Source organism: Babylonia areolata, chromosome 3, assembly GCF_041734735.1.
Source record: "Babylonia areolata isolate BAREFJ2019XMU chromosome 3, ASM4173473v1, whole genome shotgun sequence".
Lineage (NCBI taxonomy): Eukaryota > Metazoa > Mollusca > Gastropoda > Neogastropoda > Buccinidae > Babylonia > Babylonia areolata.
This window is the reverse complement of record NC_134878.1, coordinates 20,082,849-20,109,721: the sequence shown is the minus strand read 5'-3', so window position 1 is coordinate 20,109,721 and position 26,873 is coordinate 20,082,849. Positions and strand designations below refer to the sequence as shown.

Here is a 26,873-nt window from a genome sequence, read left to right as displayed (position 1 = left end):
CTGCTGTCGATTCTCTCTCTATGTGTATAAATGTGTGCCGGCATTTGACGGGGGGTTCATGCTATAGGTACATGACATGTGTATGTATATGTGTGTATGAGTGTGTGGTGTGTGTGTCTGTGTGTGTATGTGTGTATGTATAATTATGTGTGTGTGTGTGTGTGTATGCTTTTATGTATGTGTGTGTGTGTGTGTGTGTGTGTGTGTGTGTGTGTGTGTGTGTGTGTGTGTGTGTGTGTGTGTGTGAGAGAGAGAGAGAGAGAGAGAGAGAGAGAGAGAGAGAGAGAGAATGCGTGCTGCATGCGTAAATGCATGCATTTGTGTAAGTGTTTGTGATGAACTTCTCTCTGTCTCTGTATAGCATGCATGGGACAAATTTGAACTAGCATCTTATCACATATTCCCTGTGATTCAATCAATCAAAATCCCATAGAAGAAAAACACTAATACATTACCGAGGACATTTAACCCTGTTTCTTCAATAGGAAATGTATACTTCATTTGTCACTTTCAGAGCCTTCAAGTTCAATGGTCATTGAGCCTTCATCAATCACATACCCCTCGAGTCAGTCATCAGGCCTTTGTCATCCTCTATCTTAACGAACTTCCGTCAGTCATAGGCGTTTTCATGTGTATTATCGTGTCATTTGTTTGTTTGTTTTCTCCAATTATGATATGCACTCGTGTTACTGTTGCATGATTGCCCCCTTCAGTAAAGGGCCTTGGCCTAGACTGAATAAAACGTTTCTCATTTGCATCCATGCGTTTTGTCGGTACAGTCAAAATGCCTGACAGTCACAGACAAGAGACTTTGTCAAGAAAAGAGCAATGTTAGTTTCTGACTCTGACAGGCGCCATAGCTGAATGGTTAAAGCATGGACTTTCGATCTGAGGGTCTCGGGTTCGAATCACGGTGACGGCGCCTGGTGGGTAAAGGGTGGAGATTTTTATGATCTCCCAGGTCAACAAATGTGCAGACCTGCCAGTGCCTGAACCCCCTTCGTGTGTATGCGCAAGCATAAGATCAAATACGCACGTTAAAGATCCTGTAATCCATGTCAGCGTTCGGTGGGTTATGGAAACAAGAACATACCCAGCATGCACACCCCCGAAAACGGAGTATGGCTGCCTACATGGCGGGGTAAAAACGGTCATACACGTAAAAAGCCCACTCGCGTATATACGAGTGAACGTGGGAGTTGAAGCCCATGAATGCAGAAGAAGAAGAAGTTTCTGACTTTCTTTTCTCACACACACAAAACCCTCCATCCGCCCAGGCTACAAAACCTTCAGCCAGAGACAAACCTTTCGTCAGTGAAAACACCTCCGTAATAGTCACGAAGCTTTCATTAGTCACAAAAATGCTTTCTCAAGACAAAAAAGCCTCTGTTCATCAAACCCTCCACACCTGCAGACCACATGACAACAGCTGGCAAGGCACACACACCACAGAACATGATCTTCATGCAAGTCCAAAAGGTAGGTGGAATCATACTAAAAATTCATCTTCTATAAGCCTACTTCAAAACCTGTGATCATTCTCTTATCTTAACGGTCTGCAATATACCTGTTGTTTCAAATCACAAAACAAAGATTCAGCTGTTTCAAATCACAAGACAAAGAATCAATTTTGTAGTAAAAAAAAAATTTTTTTTTAAGGCACTAAAATAGGTTTAGCAAAGACACAATATCCGTCATCTAGAACAAAACTGAAGCAAATGTTTTGGGGAAAAAAATCTGGATTTCTATGTTTGAACAGCCCAGTTAACAAAGTAAGTAATCAAGTTAATTAAGTAAGTAATCACCTACATACCTTGCACCAATCTGATATAGTAGTGTTTTGATCCAAAATAATGATTAATCATTTAAATGCTTGGGTATACAGCCACCCCAATTAAAATTAAATAAATATGCCATTCATGTATCATTCAATTTTGTCCATTCTTTCCATACCATGTTATCATAATAAATATACATATACACATATATATATATATATATACTTTTTTTTAAAGGAGGGGCAGGGGTCAAGGGACCAGGAATAAGGTAATGGTACAAATGGGCAGCAGAACAATCTGGGGAAAAACTTGATTAAAAAAATTGAAAAACAATGTAAAAACCAAAATCTGGGCAGTGAAGAGATCAGCCTGTGAGGAAACTGCTCAAAGGAAAAAGCAATCACACACAAAGAAACTGCTCAAAGGAAAAAGCAATCACACTCAAAGAAAACTGCTCAAAGGAAAAAGCAATCACACACAAAGAAACTGCTCAAAGGAAAAAGCAATCACACACACACACACAGAGATTTAAAGCAAGTGTTAATAAAGGAAACAGGCAAAACTGAATCAATCACGTCTGCCATGTTAAAAAATGAACATCCAAAAACAAATCACAACGACAGACCACCTTTGGCAAAAACATTATAAATTCTCATTAAAACAACAGTACTCAAGCAAACTAAAAGAACAATGACAAGGAATGACATTTACAAACCATCAAAAGAAATAAACTTAAACATTCCAAAGCTTTACAATTATGCAAAGCCACAACAACAAAATCTTTTCCCTTCCAGTAACTGGACCAGGAAGACTGAAAATGGGATTTCTGACGGAAAAGACATTCACTCACAACACCACTACGACCATAGCATAACCAACTGAAAGCGATTAACAAACAAATGTAAAATAGAATAAAGTAAATATAGCAAAATCAAGTAGAGCAAAATACAATAAATGTAAATAAAATAAAGTGGAACAAAATAAAATACATGAAATAAAGTAACTAAAAACAAAACAGAATAAAGTGAAAACAAGGTAAGAATAAGTAAAACAAAAACAAATAAAAAACTTTTTTTTTTCAACTAAAGACTAACCATCACAAACAATACCAAAGAATAAAATGAAAACAAGGTAAGAATAAATAAAACAAAAACCAATATAAAAACTTTTTTTTTCCGAACTAAAGACTAACCATCACAAACAATACCAACCACGGATAATCAAAACCAGAATAGTTAATCATTACCCCCACACAACATCCACATCCACATCCAAAACCAACACAGAAACATACAAACACTTTTTTTTTTCCTTCTCAAAATTCAAACTCAAATAAAAACAAAACAAAAACAGAAGAAACAAAAGAAACGAAAAGATAAAGAGAAAAAAAAAATTAAATGGAAAAAAAAAACAACAACAACAACAAAAACCAAAAAAAGTTATTTACTTGGCCTCGACATATCTCGATGGTGGCCAGGCCACACCATTCCTGCTTGTGCTTGCGAGAGAGGATCTACGTAGGGGCGTAGACAGGTGCAGAAAGGTGAGAACACAATCAATACACACCATTACACGTCAGAAAAAAAACAAAAAACCAGGAGAACCAGAACACGTCAGAAAGAAAGGAAAAGTTAAACGTATCATGATTCGATAAGAGGCTGTAATAATGGTCTATTATTAAACATATCGCTTTTAGAAAGCAAGGAAGGTGGGATAAAAATCATATTATGTGGGATAAAAATCATATTATTAAACACTTCGCTTTTAAAGAAAAGAAGGTGGAGAAAAAAATTAACAATTTTATTTTTTGAAAGAAGGGAAAATCATATGATTTGTCAGAGATGTTAATGGTCCTTATATTTTTCCATGAATAAAAAAAAAGGGGGGGGGGGGGGGGTGGGGGGGGGGGGGGGCAGATGGAAAAAAGATAAGACGAGATGAATTAAGACAAAGAAACAAAAAAAAAAAAAAAGTTAAAATCATCTGGTCATAAAATAAAGAATTTTTATGTTCATCCTTACAATTTTTTATATAAAGCAATGCTATTCATTGCGAGATCGCCTCTTCTTTACTGATTAAAGTGTGTGTGTGTGTGTGTGTGTGTGTGCACGCGCGCGCGTGCACACGCGTGTGCATATCTACATATGCGTTTCCTTTTTCATATAGAAAATCTATGCAGAACTACTTTGTCAACACACAAAAGCCAATACATATACGATAAGTTCTCTCTCCAAAGTCACAAAGATAAAATGATTGCAACTCAACAGAAAAATAACAACACCAACATGATTACAACTTAACTGAAGATAATACTAACTACACCATCTGAAAACATGATTTCGTGAGACGAAAGAATAATAACATTTTTTTTTTTTAATAAATAACTTGAAACTCAAATGCATGATAAAACTAAAAAATTTACTCAGACAAATATATATAAGCCAGGCAGAAAAAAATCCTGTGAAAAAAGAAAAAATGCCTGTAACATAAATGCTGCAATATTTAAAATAAAATGCAAAATCTAAACAAGCTGCACAAGAAATTTATCAGTAGCAGCTAAAAATAGACCAGATTCTATTGACTGCACTAAAGAAAACAAAAAAAAGGGGGGGGGGGGGGGTTAAGGGGGGCGCATTAAAAGACAAAGTGAGGAGAGAGAGGGTAAAATAATCCATCAACATTTAGGTTGTATTTTTTTAAATAGTTGCAGCTAAACATATGTCATACAGTTTTCATTACTGATATATCATTGTTATCTAAGACTGTAAGGGTTGTTATGTTTATTGAAACAGGCGTTGCTCAGCACAGGTTTTTTACAATTTTAATTCTTGACACTGACAGATCACCATACTTAAAACCATGAGGGTTGTTATACTTGTTCAAATACTTACTGCTCAATACATCTTTTACAATTTTTATCATTGATATATCATTTTTAGTAAAAACTGTAGGGGTTGTGGTGGTGGTGGTGTTTTTTTTTAATAGTTAATGCTCATCATATCTTATGTCGCTTTCACTGTCTATAAATCAAATAATTTAATACTGTGATGATGATAACATATTAATTATTGAACAGTTTTTCTTTCTTTCCTTTCTTTATAAACTGATTCACACCAATACAAACTGTGTATCTGAAGGTGTGTGATTCAATGAATATCACTGGGGAGGACAAACTGTGACGCCATTTTCTAAAGTTTTGAAATGGGACAATCTTAGAATATTTAATTCAGTTACCTTAAGACACTAAAAAAATTCCAACTGAATGGTGATCAAGCCATTAACCATCATTATTGGCCTGGTCACTGAAATCATGTTTCATTTGTTAGTTTACTGAGTTGCTGGATTATCATTCAAAATGGACAGTGCTGATTCCCGTGTCTGTACATGGCAGTGGTGATGGTGGTAGTGAAATAAAGAGGGGTGGGAGGATGGACGTCACATTCCTATTTCCTGTTATCATCCTCGTTATCCACAAAGCACCAAAGTAAAAAGAAAGCACCATGAATATGAGAAGACAGAAAAATCACCCTCAATGTGGATGCTTGAAAGAGGGAGAAGGGGGTGAAAAAAAGGGGTGAAAAAAAAATGTGGCAAACATAACACACATCCACTGCAAACTGATAAATTCATATTTATGATGCACTCCTAGCTCTGACTACTCTACGGCAGTTCAACACAAAGTAAGACAGATTAACCCCTTGACTGCTGCTGATGAGTGTGCTCATCAAAGAAGGCATCGTCTCACTGTGATAAAACGTGAGCTTACAGGACTTCATTTGGACTTCATACTCTTGGGACTCTTGTTACTTTTGTTCAGCAAAATCAATTCCACCACTCTAAAGTACAACTAAAAAGTAGTAACAACGCTTAAGATCTCTGCAACTCTGACCTCATTTCACCGAGGCTCAGCCCTGAAATGGCCCCTGTGTGGTCCCTGGCTGGGCAATCCACAACAAAATTGATTTCACCAAGATGCAGCGGTTAAGGGGTTAAAAACAAACAAACAAAAAAAACAAAAACAAATGAAAGATGTGAATGAGCTTTGCTGGAGAGCAGAAAGGGCAGAAAGAGGAGAGCAGCAAGTGGTGAAGGTACCCTGGAAAGCCGGGCTGAAGGAAGTAGGCGTACGGCTGGGCTCACCTTGGGGACTGGGCATGATACCTGGGGTACCTGGGGCCCCGCCCGCCACAGGGGGACCTGTGCCAAACTCCTGAAAATGGCACACCACAACAACATGTCAACACCTTGTTTTATCATCATCAGTCACATCGTTCCATCGTCCATTTATCATGAGAACCAGAATGCACCAGGGACTAAATACATCGTCCATTCGTCATAAGAACCAGAATGCATTAGGGACTAAGTGTATCATCCAATCATTGTGAGAATCAGAATGCACTAGAGACTATGTACTAAGTGTATCATCCCTTCATTGTGAAAACAAGAATGCACTTGGGACTAAGTGTATCATCCTTTCACTGTGAGAACAAGAATGCACTAAGGCTAAGTGTATCAGCCTTTCATTGTGAAAACAAGAATGCACTAAGGGACCAAGTGTATCATCCTTACATTGTGAGAACAAGAATGCACTAAGGGACTAAGTGTATCATCCTTACATTGTGAGAACAAGAATGCACTAAGGGACTAAGTGTATCATCCTTACATTGTGAGAACAAGAATGCACTAAGGGACCAAGTGTATCATCCTTACATTGTGAGAACAAGAATGCACTAAGGGACTAAGTGTATCATCCTTACATTGTGAGAACAAGAATGCACTAAGGGACCAAGTGTATCATCCTTACATTGTGAAAACAAGAATGCAGTAAGGGACTATGTGAATCATCCTTTCATCGTGAGAACAAGAATGCACTAGGGACTGAATCTATAATCCATTCATTGTGAGAACCAGAATGCACTAGGGACTAAGTGTATCATCCTTTCATCGTGAGAACCAGAATGCATTAGGGACTATGTGTATCATCCATTCATCGTGAGAACCAGAATGCATTGGGGACTAAGTGTATCATCCATTCATCGTGAGAACCAGAATGCATTAGGGACTAAGTGTATCATCCATTCATCATGAGAACCAGAATGCATTGGGGACTAAGTGTATCATCCATTCATCATGAGAACAAGAATGCATTAGGGACTAAGTGTATCATCCATTCATCGTGAGAACCAGAATGCATTAGGGACTAAGTGTATCATCCATTCATCATGAGAACCAGAATGCATTAGGGACTAAGTGTATCATCCATTCATCGTGAGAACAAGAATGCATTAGGGACTAAGTGTATCATCCATTCATCGTGAGAACCAGAATGCATTAGGGACTGAGTGTATCATCCATTCATCGTGAGAACCAGAATGCATTAGGGACTAAGTGTATCATCCTTTCATCATGAGAACAAGAATGCATTGGGGACTAAGTGTATCATCCATTCATCGTGAGAACAAGAATGCATTAGGGACTAAGTGTATCATCCATTCATCGTGAGAACAAGAATGCATTGGGGACTAAGTGTATCATCCATTCATCGTGAGAACAAGAATGCATTAGGGACTAAGTGTATCATCCATTCATCGTGAGAACAAGAATGCATTAGGGACTAAGTGTATCATCCATTCATCGTGAGAACAAGAATGCATTAGGGACTAAGTGTATCATCCATTCATCGTGAGAACCAGAATGCATTGGGGACCAAGTGTGCACTGCAGTAAAAGTGTAGAAAAGTGCAGAAGTTGTGCCTTGCTGTCTCCGGCTGTGTCTCTGATCACGTTACATCCAAAATCTTTTGATACGTTTTCTCAAGTCCATACCTTCCTTTCCCTTCTCTCTCCAGCCCCGCCCCCTCACAATCCACTCGCCTCCAAAACTTCTAACTATTACCATAATGTTTGCCCTGAGTCTGAAGCTGGCAATAAAGTAGAAGTATGTCTACTGTTTTTCTGATAATGATCACTGTTTCTCTTATTCTCAAACAGGAACAAGTCAGAAAGATTTGTCAGATTTGCACCACATTTATACATTTTCTGATAACTGTTAAATATTGTACAGCATGTAGTGTCAAAATAATTATAGTCTCTATCAGTCATCATTGCATGGATGCAAATGGGGTTGTAAGAGACACAATCTTTAATCAACTGACAGAGTGACAAAAGCATCATACAATACTAACTGTGAAGACCAATGAGAGATATGTTAAGAACCTTAAAGTAGTATTCTCTGGAAGACAGTAAATGTTCTCTGCTGATGTTCATAACAACTACTAACTATTTTGATTTGGTGATTCTTGATATCATTCATTGATTTTATATGTAGCTCTTGTGTAAGTGCTTGTTAAGCGTGTGTGTGTGTGTGTGTGTGTGTCTGTAAGTGTAGTGTCTGCATGTGTGTGTGTGCCTGTATGTGTGCATATGCATAAGAGTGTGTGCATGCACGTGTGTGTATGTGTGCGTGCATGCATGTGTGCATGTGCGTGTGCGTGTGTGTGTGTGTGTGTGTTCGAGTGATTCAGTACATCCATATCAGACAAAACTAATGATGGACACTGAAAGTATACCAAAAACCTACTTCTTCCCACACCATATCATAATATCTCGTAAGTCAGTAACAGCACAAGACGCTCAGAAAAAAAAAGAAAAAAAAAAAAAAAAAGGGGGGGGGGGGGGGGGGGGAGGAAGATAAAATAGTGAGAATAAAAGGACAGAAACATTTCATATGGAACAGAAACGCAAATTAACCTTCAGGCCAGAAGAACACACACACACGGAGCACGGCTCCAAAAAGGCACAATTAAAGACAGAGAACATCAACAGAGATAAAGCATGAAGCTCCCAAAAGGCACAGCACATAACCATAACCATAACGAAAAGAGTACTACGCACAGCTAGAGACATCATGAAGAAGAAAAAAAAAATCAAAGCGTACATACTAAGACGTAATATACCAAATGAAGTCTAAAGATAGAGTGTAAATGGTAAGAGAAGAGAAAAAAAAAAAAGAGAGAGAGAGGAAAAGGAGAAGAAAAAGCCAGTGCAGAAAGTGGAAGCTTACATTGTAATTCCCTGGAGATGCAGATGAATACACAGGCATCTGCAGCAACAAAAGGGTGCACACTGTTAAGGACTGTGAACATTACACATGCAGAAGTCGTTTTAATATTTGGGGAAAATTCTGCTATCTCTAAAGATCAAAATTTTTAAATAGCTTATCAAGTAGCTGGTCAAAATTAAAACAAGAAAAAAGATTAATTAAAGTTTGTCACCTGTATCGACTGATGTTTTTTTCCCCCCTTCCAAATTTGTCTCATGCAGTTACTTTTGTGTGTATGTGTGTGTGTGTTTGGTGTTTTACCGATCAGAAGCTGAGGACTGCCTAATTTTTTTTCTCTTTTTATGATGTTATTTTTCTTGTGAAAAAGATATCTACAGTAGAAATCCAAATATTAATTTTCTTAGTTGTTGTTTTTTGTTTTTTTCCCCCAAGCATTTAGTGATTAAAATGAACCTCTTTTTTTTTTTTTTTTTGTTGTCAAAGATAAAAGTTTCACACGTCTCACTGAAACCTTTTTGACTAATTAGTTTCTTTTTGAAACTTCAAAACATCAATTCTAACTGTCAAAATACAAAAAGCTACTAGACTGTACTTCATTGTAATGGCTGAAAACAATTTGACCTTAATAACATCAAATAAAAAATGTAAAAAGATCATACAACAGTTCACAGATGTGCTGACAATAATAATGATGAGATTCGAAAGGCTGAAAGAGCTAGCAACATCACTCGCCAGTAACACTTTTCTTTCATGTGGGCAAAAGAATGAAACTTTACACCAGGCACTCTCAAAATAACAAAACATACTAAGTCAGTAACTCAGAGCATCCTGTAAAACTTGATGTCATTTTCAACACAAACTACAAAAAACAAAAACAAAAACAAAAAAAATGTGGAAAAAACAAGAGAGATTCCTGGCTTCAACAGTAGGTCTGCTGCAACCCGAATCTAATCTTTTATCTATATATATATATATAGATTTTTTTTTTTTTAATAGCTGAATGCCAATTAAACTTTGCTAATGGGCTTGCATTCCATTTTTCCCTGCTGAAAAACCTGCTCTCTTTCCCTCTCTCTCTCTCTCTCTCTCTCTCTCTCTCTTCCATCTCTACTCCATTCCTTTTCTCTTTCCTTTCTCACGTCACTCGTTCTCAGCATGTCAGCTGAACAGCTCCAACACATATTTCATTACCACGCTCTGGCATGTCTGCTTTGAATTACAGAGGTGAGGTTCAAGAGCAGTTTTTTTTCCAGACATATGTTCAGTAAATAATCACTTCTGGGTTGTAAAATTCAGCAGACATGTTCCCATGATTGCGTGTTTTACAGTCAGACGTACATGTTCTAAGGACTTTATTATCCCCAAAGGCTTCCCACAAAGCAAAAATTGTGAACCTGCGTTTATGGATACGCAAGCATTCACACACACACACACACACACACTTACTCTCTCTCTCGCACACACACACACACACACACACTTACTCACAAGTCAGAAATCGTTAAATCCATCAGACTAATCACAGAATTCATATATCTGGGTCTTTCCATGTTTACACTTAAATCTAATGCTTTGCACTTAAATTCTCCATCACTTCTTGTGCGTTTCTGGGATGCAACTCCCATGTTTGTTTTTTTTGTATGTAGATGTGAGCTGTTACATGAACGATCATTTTTCCCCCCACTGTGTAGGCAAGAGTACTTCGTTTTCAGGACTGTGCATGCTGGGTATGTTCTGGATTCCATAACCCACTGAACACTGACCTCTTTAGCATGCATATTCCATCCTCTGCAAACACATACAAATGAAAGGGGGCTCAGGCACTAGCAAGTCTGCAACATCTGTCGACCTGGGAGATTGCACATATCTCCATCCTTTACCCACCAGGCAACACGATCGGGATTCAAAGTTCGAACCCAGGACCCTAAGATTTAAAGTCCAACCCCATAATCACTTGGATGTTGTGCCCGTCCTCCTGCTCTTTCAGAAGATACTCAATACGTCTCCATAAAAGCCCAGTAAAATTACATCCATTTGCCCACAATTCTTAAAGCGAGCCCAAACAAAACTGTGTTTACAGGATTAGCAGCAAAAAGAAAATTAATAAATAATTTTTTTTTTTTTTTTAAAGAAAGAAAGAAAGAAGAAAAACAATCATGTCATGTTAATTTTTTTTTTTTCATAAATTAAATAAAATATGCAAGAATATAATTATACACAAACGAAAGACTTTACAAATTAACAGCAGATACAAAGAAAGAAAGAAAAGAAAAAAGAAATGAATGAACATTAAAATTCAAATTAACAGCAGGAAAAAAAAAGGAAAAAGAAAGTAAGGAAAAAAAAAATGAACACCAGCAAAGATAAGGACAGCAAACAAACATTTAGTCCTCAGTAATACAACCATGGAGAGGCTAGATATGTGTGTTCAGAACAGCAAAGGGGGGTCACCAGAAAGAAAGAAAAAAGAAAGGAAGGAAGGAAGGGAGACAATGCACAACGTACAGCGGACGACGTGGGTGGCCATGGTCCCCGTGCCCCTGGCTGACCCGGTCCTGGTCCGCCTGGTCCCCCCGGCCTGCCGTCACACCGGGGACAGTGTTAGAGCAAAGTGAAGACATGCACACGCACACACTCACATACACATGCAGGCACACACACACACACACACACACACACACACATGCGTGCGCAGACAAACACACACACACACACACACACACATGCACACATATGCGCACACACAAACACACAATCAAATTTGTTTCACTCTGTCTTGAAATGTAATATTATCTTACCGGGATATCTTTCTTTTCACATGATAATTGATGTGTGCGTGGTGATCAGGGAAGGGCGTGTCAGTTACTCATTCATTTTTCACTTTGGTGTTTGCTGGCGGGCTTTTCGAGTGAGCCGAAAGAGAACTTTCTGTTTTGGTTTGAAGCAGACAATCAAGTATTTCAAACTGAATTAAACTGAATGATGACAATAATAAATTTGATTGACACTTTATGAAGCTGCAATGCAATGTCTGTGGACCAGCCCTGGAGCAGTTGAGTGCACTATGAAAGCCACACTTCATACACGAAATGCACACAAACTTTAAAAATAAAAAATAAAAAAATATAAAAAATTTAAAAAAATGCTCAGTCCCCTTGAAATCACTGGCAAACAATGCAGTGGCAAAAAAGCCAGCAAACTAAAAACACCAACTGAGAATACAACTGACTGAGGAAAGTGAAACCGAATGTGCCCACTTCAACAAAATGAAAATACCCACACTGGGTCAAAGGGAAGCCATCAGGTGAAATGGATAAATCAGTAGGAGGTAGACTAAAAAAAATCTTGGTAAAAGTCGACTTGCTTGGGATAAAAGAGGCGACGTATCAAGCCACAAGCTCTTCTTCAGGCAAATGAAATGAGTGAGTGACAGACAGAAAGGTACACAGAGAGAGGGAGAGAGAGAGAGTAAAGTTCAGGAAAGGAAAGTGATGAGAAGTCACAGGAAAGGACACAAAGCAGGGTGAGCAGAACTGTCAGTGTGAATGTATAAACAAATAAATAGATAAATAAATCAGTACTTGTGGTACAGAATGTTAATGAGGGAAGCGGAGAATAACCATTCATGCTACTTGACATCCAGTCCTCAGGGGCTGAGAGAAAATGGATTAAAAGTCGTTCGTTCATCTATTTATATAGTCTGTTCATCTAAGACGATAATATTAGACTGAGAATTAAAAGTCTAGTATCAAAACATGATTACCTGAAGATCGTAGAAAAAGAGAAACACACAGACACAAACAAAACACAATGCACACACACACACACACACACACACACACAATGTGCACGTGCGCACATACACACATCATGAGTGTTAGACAAGACAAATCTTTTATTCCATATGCCCTCATCCCCAAAACAGCACACACAAAAAAAAATTAACAATGCGAACTGAAAATGAAAGAAATGAGGACATGAACAAAGACATGCTAAAAACGTAAGATAATTATCCAAATGATACAGATCTCCCTGTTGTGTTGTTTTTCTCCGCTGACAACAGGCGTTTCTCACATTTCCCATGTTGTTTCAGAAATCAGCTTGTACTTTAAGTGCTGAGAGAGAGAGAGAGAGAGTGAAAGACAAACAGACAGACACACTGAGGCAGAGACAGACAGAGACAGAGGCAGAGAAAGAGAGAGAAAGCATGCATGCACAAGAGAGCACTAAACGACATGGGTAGCTTTCCTCATGAGGACACCATTCAGGATTTCATATGCATAAAAAAAAGAAGCAATAATGATAGAAGGAGAAAGTAGTAACAAATAAATCAATAAAGAAACAAATAGATAAATAAATGAATAAATAAATAAATAAATATACACATATAAATATATATAAGTAAATGAATAAATGAATCCACAAAAACGTTATCAAATAAATAAATGAATAAATGAACAAATAAATTAATAAACAAATAAATAAATAAATGAGAAAATGAACAAATAAACAAACAAACAAACAAACAAATGCACAAAACAAAAACAAACAAGAACACCACTCACATGGACATGGGAGGCATGCCCCCAGGCCCTGGACCCATGTTGGGGTTGGGCGGGGGTCCGCGGGGCCCCATGCCGTAGTTCTGTAAGGAGTCGTACGGGTTCATAGGGCCCGGCATGCGACCCCCCGGGTGACCCATTCGCTGCATCGGGCTCATGCCTGGGTGACCTGCAACACACACACGGAAAGTCGTACAGGAATCTGTTGACAATACCTACAGAACTTACTGGAATCACTGTACAAATATACAGATGTACAGGAATCTGTTGACACACCTACAGAGCTTACAGGAATCACTGTACAAATATAGAGATGTACAAGAATCTGTTGACACACCTACAGAACTTACTGGAATCACTGTACAAATATAGAGATGTACAGGAATCTGTTGACACACCTACAGAACTTACTGGAATCACTGTACAAATATAGAGATGTACAAGAATCTGTTGACACACCTACAGAACTTACTGGAATCACTGTACAAATATAGAGATGTACAAGAATCTGTTGACACACCTACAGAACTTACTGGAATCACTGTACAAAAATAGAGATGTACAGGAATCTGTCAACACACCTACAGAACTTACTGGAATCACTGTACAAATATAGAGATGTACAAGGATCTGTCGACAAAACCTACAGAGCTTACAGGAATCACTGTACAAATATAGAGATGTACAGGAATCTGTCGACACACCTACAGAGCTTACAGGAATCACTGTACAAATATAGAGAAGTACAGGGATCTGTTAACACACCTACTGAGCTTACAGGAATCACTGTACAAATATAGAGATGTACAAGAATCTGTTGACACACCTACAGAGCTTACAGGAATCACTGTACAAATATAGAGATGTACAAGAATCTGTTGACACACCTACAGAACTTACTGGAATCACTGTACAAATATAGAGATGTACAGGAATCTATCGACACACCTACAGAACTTACTGGAATCACTGTACAAATACAGAGATGTACAGGGATCTGTCGACACACCTACAGAACTTACTGGAATCACTGTACAAATATAGAGATGTACAAGAATCTGTTGACACACCTACAGAGCTTACAGGAATCACTGTACAAATATAGAGATGTACAAAGATCTGTAGACAAAACCTACAGAGCTTACAGGAATCACCGTACACTTCTAGAGATACACAGGAATCAGTCAACACACCTAAGAGACATATAGGAATCAATTGTTAAGTTACTGTCTCCTTTACAGGACTCCTTTACAGGAATCAATTGTTAAGTTACTGTGTCCTTTTCTTAAGGCCTGATGATGAACAGAAACACAGCCAAAAGCACCACACACACAACAACAAAAAAGAAAGAAAAAAGGCATCTGTCATCTTGGATTCTATCCAGTAAACAAGCTCATTTGTTTATCTATTTACTTTTGTTTACTTTTTGTATTTGTATTTCTTTTTATCACAAAAAGATTTCTCTGTGTGAAATTCGGGCTGCTCTCCCCAGGGAGAGCACATCGCTACACTACAGCGCCACCCTTTTTTTTTTCTTTTTTTTTTCCCTGCGTGTTGTTTTATTTGTTTTTCCTATTAAAGTGGATTTTTCTACTGAATTTTGTCAGGAACAGCCCTTTTGTTGCCATGGGTTCTTTTACATGCGCTAAGTGCATGCTGCACACCGGACCTCGGGTTATCGTCTCATCTGAATGATTAGCATCCAGACCACCACTCAAGGTCTGGTGGAGGGGGAGAAAAATATCGGCGGCTGAACCATGATTCGAACCAGCGCACTCAGATTCTCTCGCTTCCTAGGCGGACGCGTTACCTCTTGGCCATCACTCCACTTCAGGCCATCACTCCACTTTATTTATAGTCTGTTCAAAGATGATGATGATGTTAGACTGCTGAATAAACAAACCAGCTGCTGGAATGATAAGTTTCTGCCTGGTTTCTTTTTTCTTTTCTGTTTTTTCTTCTTCTTTTTTATTTTTTTTTTTTATTTTTTTATTTTTTTAATAAGTGACCAGTCTGTTTCCAAGACAGCAACAAACAGTTGGGGACTGAAAAAATGAAGACAAGCAGAATCAGAACAGTCACATTAATATCATACAGGATTTGGGGAAAGTTCATGAGTCATGTTGTTTTGTTCTTTGTTTTGTTTTTTTACCATACTTGTTTGTTGTTTTTTCTGAAGAAAATATCATGAGACACAGAGATGGAGACAGAGAGAGAGAGAGAGAGGGTGGGAGGAGTAGGAAAGGGAAAGAGAAATAAAGGGGAGGGAGGGAGGGAGAGAGTGGGAGAGGGAGGGAGAGGGAGGGAGGGAGAGGGAAAGAGAGAGTGGGAGGGAGAGAGAGAGAGAGAGAGAGAGAGAGAGAGAGAGAGATGGGGGTAGGGAGGTAAGATAAAAGCAAAAACCTTTCTTAAGTTCTCAGCAAACCAAAACTTAACCCACTTCAAGCTTTCTACACTTCATAAAATCATCTTCAAGGGAAAGAAACCCACATGTTTGTTTTTTTTTAAACAAAACAAAAAAAACAAAAAAATTCAACATCACTCAACATTAACTCTTTCACACGTAATATGCATGTTCTAATAACTCTGACAGAACTTTTTTTTTCCCAACAGTAAACTCAACCAAAGTCAGTTTCTTCGGTGCTTGTGTCTTGAACTGTTTTTTCTTTGTTTTTTCTTCTTTTTTTTCTTCTTCTTCTTTAAAAAAAATAAAGAAAGAAAGAACTGTTAGCATGGGTCTTGGACTTCTTTTTTTCTTTTTTTTTTTAATACATAATAGCTTGGCACACTCAGTTCTGTGACAAAAACAAAGCTGGCATTCTTGCATGAAGATCCTTCCCCCTCTTCCACCATCATCACCACCACCACCACCACCACCCCTCCCCTCTCCCCAGGGGAACGAACTACTTCAATCATTACTCGGAGAGTCTCAGAGAACAAGGGTGGGAGGGGGGTGGTGGGGGGGAATGAAGTGTCCTTTGTTTCTTCACCCTAATTAAACCACCACGGCTCGTGCAACCTCTCTGTATTGTTGACTGACTTGGTTGGTTTCTGTGTGATTTCTTTTTTTCTCCAACTCCCCTCCCCCACCACATCCCCCTCCCTCCCACACACACCCCCTTTCTATACCTCCCTCCCCTCCCAGACCAAAAGCCTCAATCCTCCTGTGACCTCCCAACCATCACCATCTCCTTTTTTTCTCTCTCTCTCTCTTTTTCTTTGTTTAATTTGAATGGCTATTCCATATGGTTTGTGTGTGTGTGTGCTTGTGTGTGTGTGTGTGTGCTTGTGTGTGTGTGTGTGTGTGTGTGTGTGTGTGTGTGTGTGTGTGTGCTTGTGTGTGTGTGTGTGTGTGTGTGTGTGTGTGTGTGTGCTTGTGTGTGTGTGTGTGTGTGTGTGTGCCAGTGCTCCAGTGAGGTGAGCAGTGAAGCATTCTGTTCAGTGCATGGTCGTCCATCGCAAAAAAAAAAAAAGATTCATTTTGATTCCATTCTTTTCTGCTCCTTCACTCACCCACCACCCTTACCCCATGACCCCCCACCCCTGTCCTTGCTCCACCTCCTTTGTCCCCTTCCCTACCCCACCCACCCCTCTCCTACCTCCTCTCCCCCCATTCCTTTCTGCTTCCATATGTCTCTTCCCTGGCCTTTTATTTGTAAGAGAGAGAAAGAGATAGAGGGGGGGGAGAGAGAGAAGCTCACTGCCGTTCAAAGAGAGAAGAGAGAAAATGAATGGGAAAGGACCAGAAGAGAAATGGGCAAAGACAGAATGACGGCTGGACCAGTCGCTGAATCAAAAGGAGAAAATGAGACGAAGAGACTGAGACAGGCACAGAGAAACAGAGACAGAGAAAGACAGAGACAGAGATACAGAATGCTCACAAGTGCAAGAGAGAGCACTAAAATCAAACATTCCTAAGATGTTATATTTTTTTTAAAGTTTTTATTTCCTCCAATACATACAACGTGCAAATCTAAGTAAACATTTCTGAAAATCATTTCAAAAAATCATCATCTTTTTTTGTTGTTGTCTGTTTTTATAAAGAGAACAGCTTCCCAGCATGCAGTTCAGATCAGATAATGAGGATTCAAAAATATCTTCCTGCCTACTGAGTTAGCAAATCATTAAATGAAAGGACTGCGAAGGGGCTTGGTTGTTACTGTTAGGTTTTTTGTTGTTGCTGTTTGTTTGTTTTTTTCCCTCGAAGTTGGCATTCTGGAAACATTTTTTTCTTCTCTTTCTTTTCTTTCTATTTTCCAAAAGAGGATTTTGTTCCACCAACAATCAAATTTCACACAGATGAATTGCTTCAGCTTCCTTCATTAAATGTTTGAATTTATTTATTCTCCGGTTTTAAAAGTTTTTATAATTCAATTTAGATTATAGCTGTTGTTGTTTTTTTGTTTTTTTATTTACTTTTTTGTTTGTTTGTTTGCTGAGAATTCCATTTGCCAAAAGTATGTAATATGAATTTCATCCTTCTCATTTCCACAAAGCAAATAAGGCAGTTATTGAATTGCCAGCTCCGCTGAGCAAATGAATCACTTTTCATTCCCTGCGCTCGCGGCAACAAATAATATCATGAGATATGGAACAGAACATCTACTCTTTTAAGCTTCAGCCCAATCAGATTTCCATTCATAATAATTCACATTAAGCACACGCAATATAGATACATATCTTCTATCAATCTCTCTCTCTCTGTGTGTGTGTGTGTGTGTGTGTGTGTGTGTGTGTGTGTGTGTGTGTGTGTGTAAGCACACAATTACCCACTTTCTAACCTTGCTGCGGTTTCTCAACCGATAACAGCCAGGGTACAGAACAAAAAGCAGTAGACTTGAAACAAAAATCATGTCGAGCTGGCATCAACGACAAAGAAAGCCCCGAAAACCAAACAATGAAAAGAGTCACCAGGATGATTTCCTCCACCCCCAGTGTTTCATTCCCCCAGACAAGAGGAAAGGATGCTTGCCAGCCCAGATTTCCCAGACAAATACTTAAATCCTTTACAAGGCCATTCCTCAGCCGCATTCTCTTCACACAGACGATTTGCGGAAGAAATTATGTATAAAAAAAATAATAATAATAATAATAATAAAGAGGAAGGAAGGAAAGGAGCAAGCAAGCAAAGAAGGGAAGGAAAGGAAGGATGGAATAATAAATGGAATGCAGAGATAAAGGAAAGAAGAGGGAGCCAAAAGAACAAGGACAGTGAAAGGGAAAAAAAAAAAAAAAAAGAAGTGGGATAGATCTGGAGAAATCGATGAAACTTTTTATTAAAGATGGGAAAGAAGAAAGATGGACAAAAGTGAAAGGAAAGAACGAAAGAAAGAAGGAAAGAATGAAAAATGAACAAAAGAGAGAAAGAAAGAATGAAGGAAAAGTGGAAGGAAAGAAAGAAAGAAGTAAAGAAAGAAAGAAAACAAAACCAAGAAAGAAAGAAAAGAAGAATACAGCACAATCAAAGAACAACAACAACAACAAATCTTATCAGATCTTCCAGAAACTTCTAGACAGGTGTTTTATCCACTAAGCCACCACCACTGCATTCCTGGACTGATATTCCCATCACCGTTTTTGTTTCTCCTTAAACTGTACTCCCTCCTCTTTTTTTTTTTTTTTTTTTTTTTTTTCCACATCATCTCTTAAACACCCAGCCACTACCCATCTCCTTTCAGATTTTGTTTGTTGGTTTTGTTCTTTCAGGTGTTGGAACCAGCGTTGTTTGTTGGTTTTGTTCTTTCAGGTGTTGGAACCAGCGTTGTTTGTTGGTTTTGTTCTTTCAGGTGTTGGAACCAGCGTTGTTTGTTGGTTTTGTTCTTTCAGGTGCTGGAACCAGCACTGTTTATAATTATACCAATATAAAAGAACACAGTAAAAAAATTAGGGTAGCAATGTGGGGTATATAGGTGGGAGGTGGTGTGGGTCATTACCATCTCTCTCTCTCTCTCTCTCTCTCTCAGCACTATGTGATTAAAACACAGGTGTAGCCCCATTTCCTAACACAGGAAAAAAAACAAAAAACAAGTGCTTTAACGTCTTGAAGCTCAATGGATAAAAAAAAAAATCAGCTGAAACCTTTCTTTGGTAAATAAAAACAAAAGACAGCTAAGTAATTTCTTGAGAACTGGATGGAAGAGGAGGGGTTTCTGAGAGTGGAAAAAGACAGGAAGGAAGAAGACCTGCTTGCAGGCAGACAGACAGACAGACAGACAGACATATAAATGGAGAGAGGTAGTTTCAGTTTCACTTTCTCAAGGAGGCGTCACTGCGTTCGGACAAATCCATACACGCTACACCACATCTGTTGAGCAGATGCCTGACCAGCAGCATAACCCAACGCGCTTAGACAGGCCTTGAGTGCATGCTTACATATTTGTGTACCTATGAAAGGGGATTTCATTTTACGTAATTTCGCCAGAGGACAACACTCTCGTTGCCATGGGTTCTTTTTCAGTGCGCCAAGTGCGTGCTGCACACGGGACCTCGGTTTATCGTCTCATCCGAAAGACTAGACGCTCAGTTTGATTTTCCAGTCAAACTTAGGAGAAAGGGCGAGAGCGGGAATCGAACCCACACCCTCACGGACTCTCTGTATTGGCAGCTGAGCGTCTTAACCATTCTGCCACCTTCCTCCTCACAAACATAGTTAAACTGACAGAAAGAAGGAACTGTGTGATCGTTGTGATTGTTTTTGTTTTTTTTAGCAAACAAGCTAAATGCTTTCACAGAAAACAAGACAGAAGACACATGTTGAAGCCAGCTTGGGATCACGAATGAAACCTATGGGGGGGGAAGGGGGGGGGGGGAAGAAAGAAAGAAGGAAAATGAAAGACAAGAGAAACATAAGGGATGAAAGAGGGGGGGCAGGAAGGTGGGGGAGGAGGGACAAATTAGGAACCCCCACCTTCCACTCGTCCGCCATTTGTTCCAAAAATCATAGAAGAACGGAACTCCTGGCAATGGAAAAGACAAGAGAAAACACTCTGTGAGCATCTCTCTCTCTCTCTCTCTCTCTCTCTCTCTCTGTATCATGCATTTATATTACTAGGTTTGTGTGTGTTTATGCATGCACATGTTTGTGGGTAGGCCCTGTCTGTTTCAGTAATTGCATTTTTTTTTCTCACTATTATGTATTATGTATCATTTTCTTTTTTTCTCTTTCTTTTTCCCCCCGAGGGTTGTTCACAAAAAAGGATATGTTTCTGCATATATTCTACTTCCCTCATTCGAGAAAATCAATTCATATGTTCCCCCACCCCCCTCTTTCTCTCCAACCCCTCCCATCCTCTCTCTCTCTCCCCTCTCTCTCTCTCTCTGTCTCAGGGACCCTCTCACAGCTCTCCCCACTACTGTGATAAAATGGCAGGTCTATAAAAGGAATAACAAGTCTATAAAAGAAATAACAAGAAGAACGACAATCACAATGTGTCAGACTAAGTGATCCAACCAAACCTGGAGTAAGTGGAGCAACCTTCAGTGCAACAAGACAGAAAAAGACATCCAGAGAAGAAAACTATGAAACATGATCTAAAAAATTTTTTTTTAAATAACAAGAGAGGCAAGGCCTTCAAGACTCACTTGTGATACACTGGAAAAAAAATCCAAGCTTTTCATGTATTGTGTATAATTTCAAAATGAAATGTTTAAGATGAGAAAGATCAGTTTAAAGCAAATTAAGTCCCCTAGCATTAATTACAGAGTAATATCCCTTTTTTACTATCTGTACCAAAACGTTTGCAAAATAAATAAAACTTCCATGCTTTGCAAAAGAAGTTCCTGTTTGAACAAAAATTGATGACTGCTCTTGTTGTTGGGTCAGAATATCAGATGAAAGTGCCAAGTTTAGAGAATACAAAAAATATAAATATAACAGTAAATGCAGTTTGCATATAATTAGGCTTCTTTTTTTTTCTTTTTTTGTGCCCATCCCAGAGGTGCAATATTGTTTAAAACAAGATGACTGGAAAGAACTGAATTTTTCCTATTTTTATGCCTAATTTGGTGTCAACTGACAAAGTATTTGCAGAGAAAATGTCAATGTTAAAGTTTACCACAGACACACAGACACACAGACACACACACACACACAGACAACCAAACACCGGGTTAAAACAAACTCACTTTGTTTACACAAGTGAGTCAAAAATAAAAAGTAAAATAAAAATATCCCTCCCAAGAGGACAAAAATAAAGTTCTCACCCAAAGCCCCACTGATGACGGCGTAAGTTTGCTTCACAATCACTTTACAAAGTCTCTTCTACAACACAAGAGCGGATGATAACGAGTATGTGCACTTAACAAACAAATGATGAACTGCAAAACTCTTTTTTTTATTTCCTTTACTTCGTTCACTGAAATCCAATTATCTTTATTGATTCTATTTCACAATAGTTCCGTCAGGGAAGATCAACTCCAAGTCTGTGCAATTTCTAAACAAAATATGCACAAACAAAAAAAATACAAAATGGAACCTCTCTTGATGAGATTTTGATTGAGGTTACTGACAAAAGGTAAACATCAAATTGAACTAAACAGTTCTGCCTGCTGGCAAAACAACTGAAAAGCTTCATCACTGAGTGAGAGAGAGAGAGAGTGTGTGTGTTCAATACAACAGAATATAATACAATTCAGGGAGATGGGTGGGATGGTCTATCATGTGTTCTATCAACATCTGTACTGTGGAACAGGAAAATGTAAATTGAAAATGACTCAGATGGCATGTAATTCCCCCACCCCCACCCCCCTAACCCCCACCCCCAATTCCCCATATCTCTCTCTCTCTCTTCATCTTTAATGCATGCACACATGTACACACACTCAAACATATAACACACACACACACACACACACACACACACACACAACACATATATGCATGCATGCACACACACATAAATAAAGCCACACCACACACACACATAACACATATATGCATGCATGCACACACACACACTAACACACACACACACTAACACACACACGGTGAACCATGTATTCTGCAGATCAACATCTGTGCCAGGGAAACTGAGGAAGCTGTAAATTGAAAATGACACATATTGTACAAATTGATATTTATTTCCTCTCTGCCCCTCCCCCTCCCACCCAATCTCTCTCTCTCTCTCTCTCTCTCTCTCTCTCTCTCTCTCTCTATCTGTGGTCCTTCTCTCTCTGGAAACTGGCAAGACAGATGACTTCCATAACCATCAGTGATGGGGTAGAGGATTTGCTTTTGTCCGCCTGTCTATCACACACTACTACAGGATGCAAATCCCACATTTATAAACAAACACAGTAACGAAGAGCAGGTTTGACTTACTGCCCTGAGTTCTGGAGTCTTCTGTGAGTGTGTTGCTCTAATAAGAATTGACAGCTGATTTAAAACAGCTCCTTGCAATGGGTGTGTGTGTGTGTGCGCGCGCGTGCCTGTATGTGAGTGTGTGAGTGTGTGCATGCGCATGTCTTAATTGTGTTCGTTCTTTAGTTTAACGTCTTTTCACTGTAAGTGATATTAGACGAGGGAAGGAAAAAAATCGAGTGGGAGGAGGGGGGGGGGGGAATTACTGTGTACGCATACGAGTAAGTGAAAGTGTGTGTGTGTGTGTGTGTGTGTGAAAATTATTGATTTAAGTTTTGTTTAAAAAATAAACAAAAATAAACATAACAATATAACATATTTCAAATGAAAAACTAACAACTATAAGAGCGAACCAACTGGACTATTTAACAAGGAGTTGAAAAAGTCATACATTAGCAATGGACTGCTGAAGATCGTCAACACTGAAGATGATTTCAGTTCAGGGATGTGAGACTTTAACATATCGCAAGTTGGTATATGATCTTCATTGTGTCTCAGTGTGTGTGTGGAGAGAGACAGACAGAAAGAGAGAAGTAGAGACACAGGCAAAGAGTGAGAGCATGTGCTTGCAAACTAATGTGCTTCATCATGTCAACCTTCAAAAAGCTGTACATAGGTCCTCAGTTTCTTCTCTCATCCTAAAGAGCAGCGTCCACACCACCACTAAATGCCTAGTGGAAGACAAGAAAATACTGTCCAGCATGGGATTCGAACCAGTGCACTCAGGTTCGCTCACTTCCTATGGAGATGCATTACCATTTTGGCCAAACACCCTATCTAATTCTGCAACGGAAGTCTATGCATTTGTATAAAATGCCATGCACATTTGTATGCAGAACTGCTCTTGCTTCCAGTCCAAGCTTTCCACACACACACACAGAGGACAGAAAGTTGCTGGTCATTGTGTAATCATCACAGATGGTCCCTGCAGACCCCTCTGACACAATACTTCCATCAGAACACAGACTGAGAGCTGGCCTTTTATCAGACAGGGAGCAGCATTGGAAACAGCATGGGGGTGGAGACTTGAGGGGGGAAGGAGCATTGTCTGTCCCTCTGTCTCACACACACACACACACACACACACACACACACACCGGGATACAAATCCACATTTCTAAACAAATCAGGCACAGGTTTGGCGACTGACTGACCATAGTTTTCAGTCTGAAGCCTTCTGTGCTGGTGTCAAAATATGAGATGATGGTTAATCGTAAACAGCTTTTAAAAAATTCAAAGTGATGTACATTGAAAAGTTTTCTATGGCAGTTGTGTGTGTGTGTGTGTGTGTGTGTGTGTGTATACATGTGTGGAGAGAGACAGACAGACAGCAGACAAAGAAAAAGCAACACAAAGAGAGCATGTGCTTGCAAACTAATGTGCATATACATGTCAACCTTTCAAAATGATGTCGTGTAAGTATGAGTATGCATGCATAAGTATAGATACATAAATGCAAATACATTAGTTTAAATACATACAAGCAGGTCCATTAACTTTTGCACGCACACATTATCCGATCCAATTCTACAACAGACGTCTATGTAATAGCATGAATACCATGCACACAGAACGGCTGGTGCTCCTCATTCAAGTTTTCCACATACAGACAGACAGACAGACAGGACAGAAAGTTGCTGGTCATTGTGTAATCATCACAGGTGGTCCCCGCAGACCCCTCTCACACAATACTTCCATCAGAACACAGACTGAGAGCTGGCCTTTTATCAGACAGGGAGCAGCATTGGAAACAGCATGGGGGTGGAGACTTGAGGGGGGAAGGCATTTGTGTCTGCTTCTGCATTTCAGGCTCATCTCATCTTTTTCATTATCGCTTTTTTTTTTTTTAGAAACAAAAAATAATTACACTGACCAGACTTTTTTTTAACCTCCATTCACTGTTGCAATTGATGTAAAATGCCTTTACCAGACTTTTTTTTAAATTTTTTTAAATTTTTTACCTTCATCAAATTAATCCATTGTCCTTTTTAACAGAAATAAAATGCACGGACCAGACTTTTTGATTAACCTCATCAATTCATTGAGAAAAAAACTTGAGAAGTAAAAACAAACAGATAAATGAATGAATAAATAAATAAATAAAATAGTAAGCAGACTTTCTTTTGTTTTGTTTTTTTGTTGTTGTTGTTTGTTCGTTTGCTTTTGTTTTTGTTTTTTTGGGGTTTTTTGTTGTTTGTTTGTCTTTTTTTAACAATGATATGGTGTGTTTTGGAAGAAATTATTTATTTGTTCCTCCTATGCATGACAGGGGCTCAGACTCAGATATTTATTCATTTTAAGGCCTAAGCCCCATATGAGGAGGGGCAGATGATGTGCGAGAGAAAGACACAGACAGACATGGACACAGAGAGAGAGGGAGACAAAGACAAACAGAGACAGTGAAAGAGAGAGAACTGGACATACTTGGAGACAAAGAGAGGCACAAATGACAGAACGACTGAACAACCTCTCTCCTTGACAGAACAATTAAACCACCTCTCTCCTTGACAGAACAATTAAACCACCTCTCTCCTTGACAGAACCACCACCTCTCTCCTTGACAGAACAACCACCACAACCACCTCTCTCCTTGACAGAACCACCACCTCTCTCCTTGACAGAACAATTGAACAACCTCTCTCCTTGTTACACCCAATGCCCACTTTCAACATGTATGTTGACTCAAAGATATTAGCTTTTTGGATGAGACGATGAATGACTGTGCGCAGCATACACTTAGCACATATCAAAGAACCCATGACAGTTTCAGCTGCAATATGTTCATGGAAGTGTCAGAGCATACGGGATTGATCTATATATGCCATACCACATCTGCTGTAAAATAAGAAACAATACATTTCTAACAAGAGAGGCAAGGCCTTCAAGACTCACTTGTGATAAATTAAGTCCCCTAGCATTAATTACAGAGTAATTTCCCTTTTTTTTTTTACTATCTGCACCAAAAACGTTTGCAAAATAAATAAAAATTCCATGCTTAGCAAAAGAAGTTCCTATTTGAACAAAAAATGATAATAATGACTCCTCTTGTTGTTGTGTCAGAATAAGAGGTCAAAGTGCCAAGTTTAGAGAATACAAAAAATATAAATATAACAGTAAATGCAGTTTGCATGTAATTAGGCTTCTTTTTTATATTTTTTTGTGCCCATCCCAGAGGTGCAATATTGTTTTAAACAAGATGACTGGAAAGAACTGAATTTTTCCTATTTTTATGCCAAATTTAGTGTCAACTGACAAAGTATTTGCAGAGAAAATGTCAATGTTAAAGTTTACCACGGACACACACACACACACACAGACAACCGAACACCGGGTTAAAACATAGACTCACTTTGTACAAGTGAGTCAAAAAGTAGATGCCTGAGACCTTCACATAAACCCAACACACTGGTCAGGCCTTGACCAGACCCCATGGCAACAAGAAAGTTGTCTCTGGCAACAAAATTCTGTAGGAGAATCCACTTTGATAGTTTAAAATAAATACGCTTGCTGACAGAAAAAAAAAAGGGGGGGGCGGGCGGGGGGGGGGGGGGGGGGGGGGGTTGCAGCACTGTGTAAACACAATCCACCCAAGGACAGCTACCCAAACTTCGCACAGAGGAATGTCGTGGTGGCAAAAGGAAACGCACTACAAAACACACAAACGAGAGAAGCTTGACATTTTCTTTTACCCCAACGCAATTCAACCTCAGTCAGGCCCAGCATAAACACTGGGCATGCCGCTAGTTTGGACAATTAATCTAATCATCACAGCAATCAGAAGGAAGAGTCCAAGCAATGAATTTATTATCAGATTCAATAATCCTTGCGAATTTCATCTTGACAGGCTGATTGAATGCATTTATTAGTTGCTGGAGAGGCTGAACAGTCCACTGGTTGCCTTCATTTTCTTTTGGCTCTGTGTGTGTATGTGTGTGTGTGTGTGTGTGTGTGTGTGTGTGTGTGTGTATGCGCGTGCATGTGCATGTGCGTGTGTGTGTGTGTGTGTGTGTGTACACGAATGCATGCATGATACTGCTGGATTTTGTGAACAGCAAGTTCACTTCTATTCTTGATAGGCTGCCACAAATACTTCACTATCTCTTCCCTCATGTG

The 26,873-nt window shown here is 39.0% G+C and overlaps 1 protein-coding gene across 4 annotated transcripts in view; it reads right to left on the bottom strand.

Annotated features, from left to right (window-relative positions):
• Positions 1 to 26,873, bottom strand: part of LOC143279838 (single-stranded DNA-binding protein 3-like) — a 149,915-nt gene that overhangs the window by 10,481 nt on the left and 112,561 nt on the right. Inside the window, exons 10-14 of one of the 4 annotated variants that reach the window (XM_076584072.1) lie at positions 13,406 to 13,571; positions 11,346 to 11,418; positions 8,841 to 8,879; positions 5,874 to 5,988; positions 3,226 to 3,291 (exon numbers count right to left, since the gene is read on the bottom strand). In XM_076584072.1, the coding sequence (XP_076440187.1) occupies positions 3,226 to 3,291; positions 5,874 to 5,988; positions 8,841 to 8,879; positions 11,346 to 11,418; positions 13,406 to 13,571 (459 nt within the window). The remainder of the gene's footprint in view (positions 1 to 3,225; positions 3,292 to 5,873; positions 5,989 to 8,840; positions 8,880 to 11,345; positions 11,419 to 13,405; positions 13,572 to 26,873) is intronic. The other 3 variants (XM_076584073.1, XM_076584074.1, XM_076584075.1) reach the window with 3 other exon arrangements.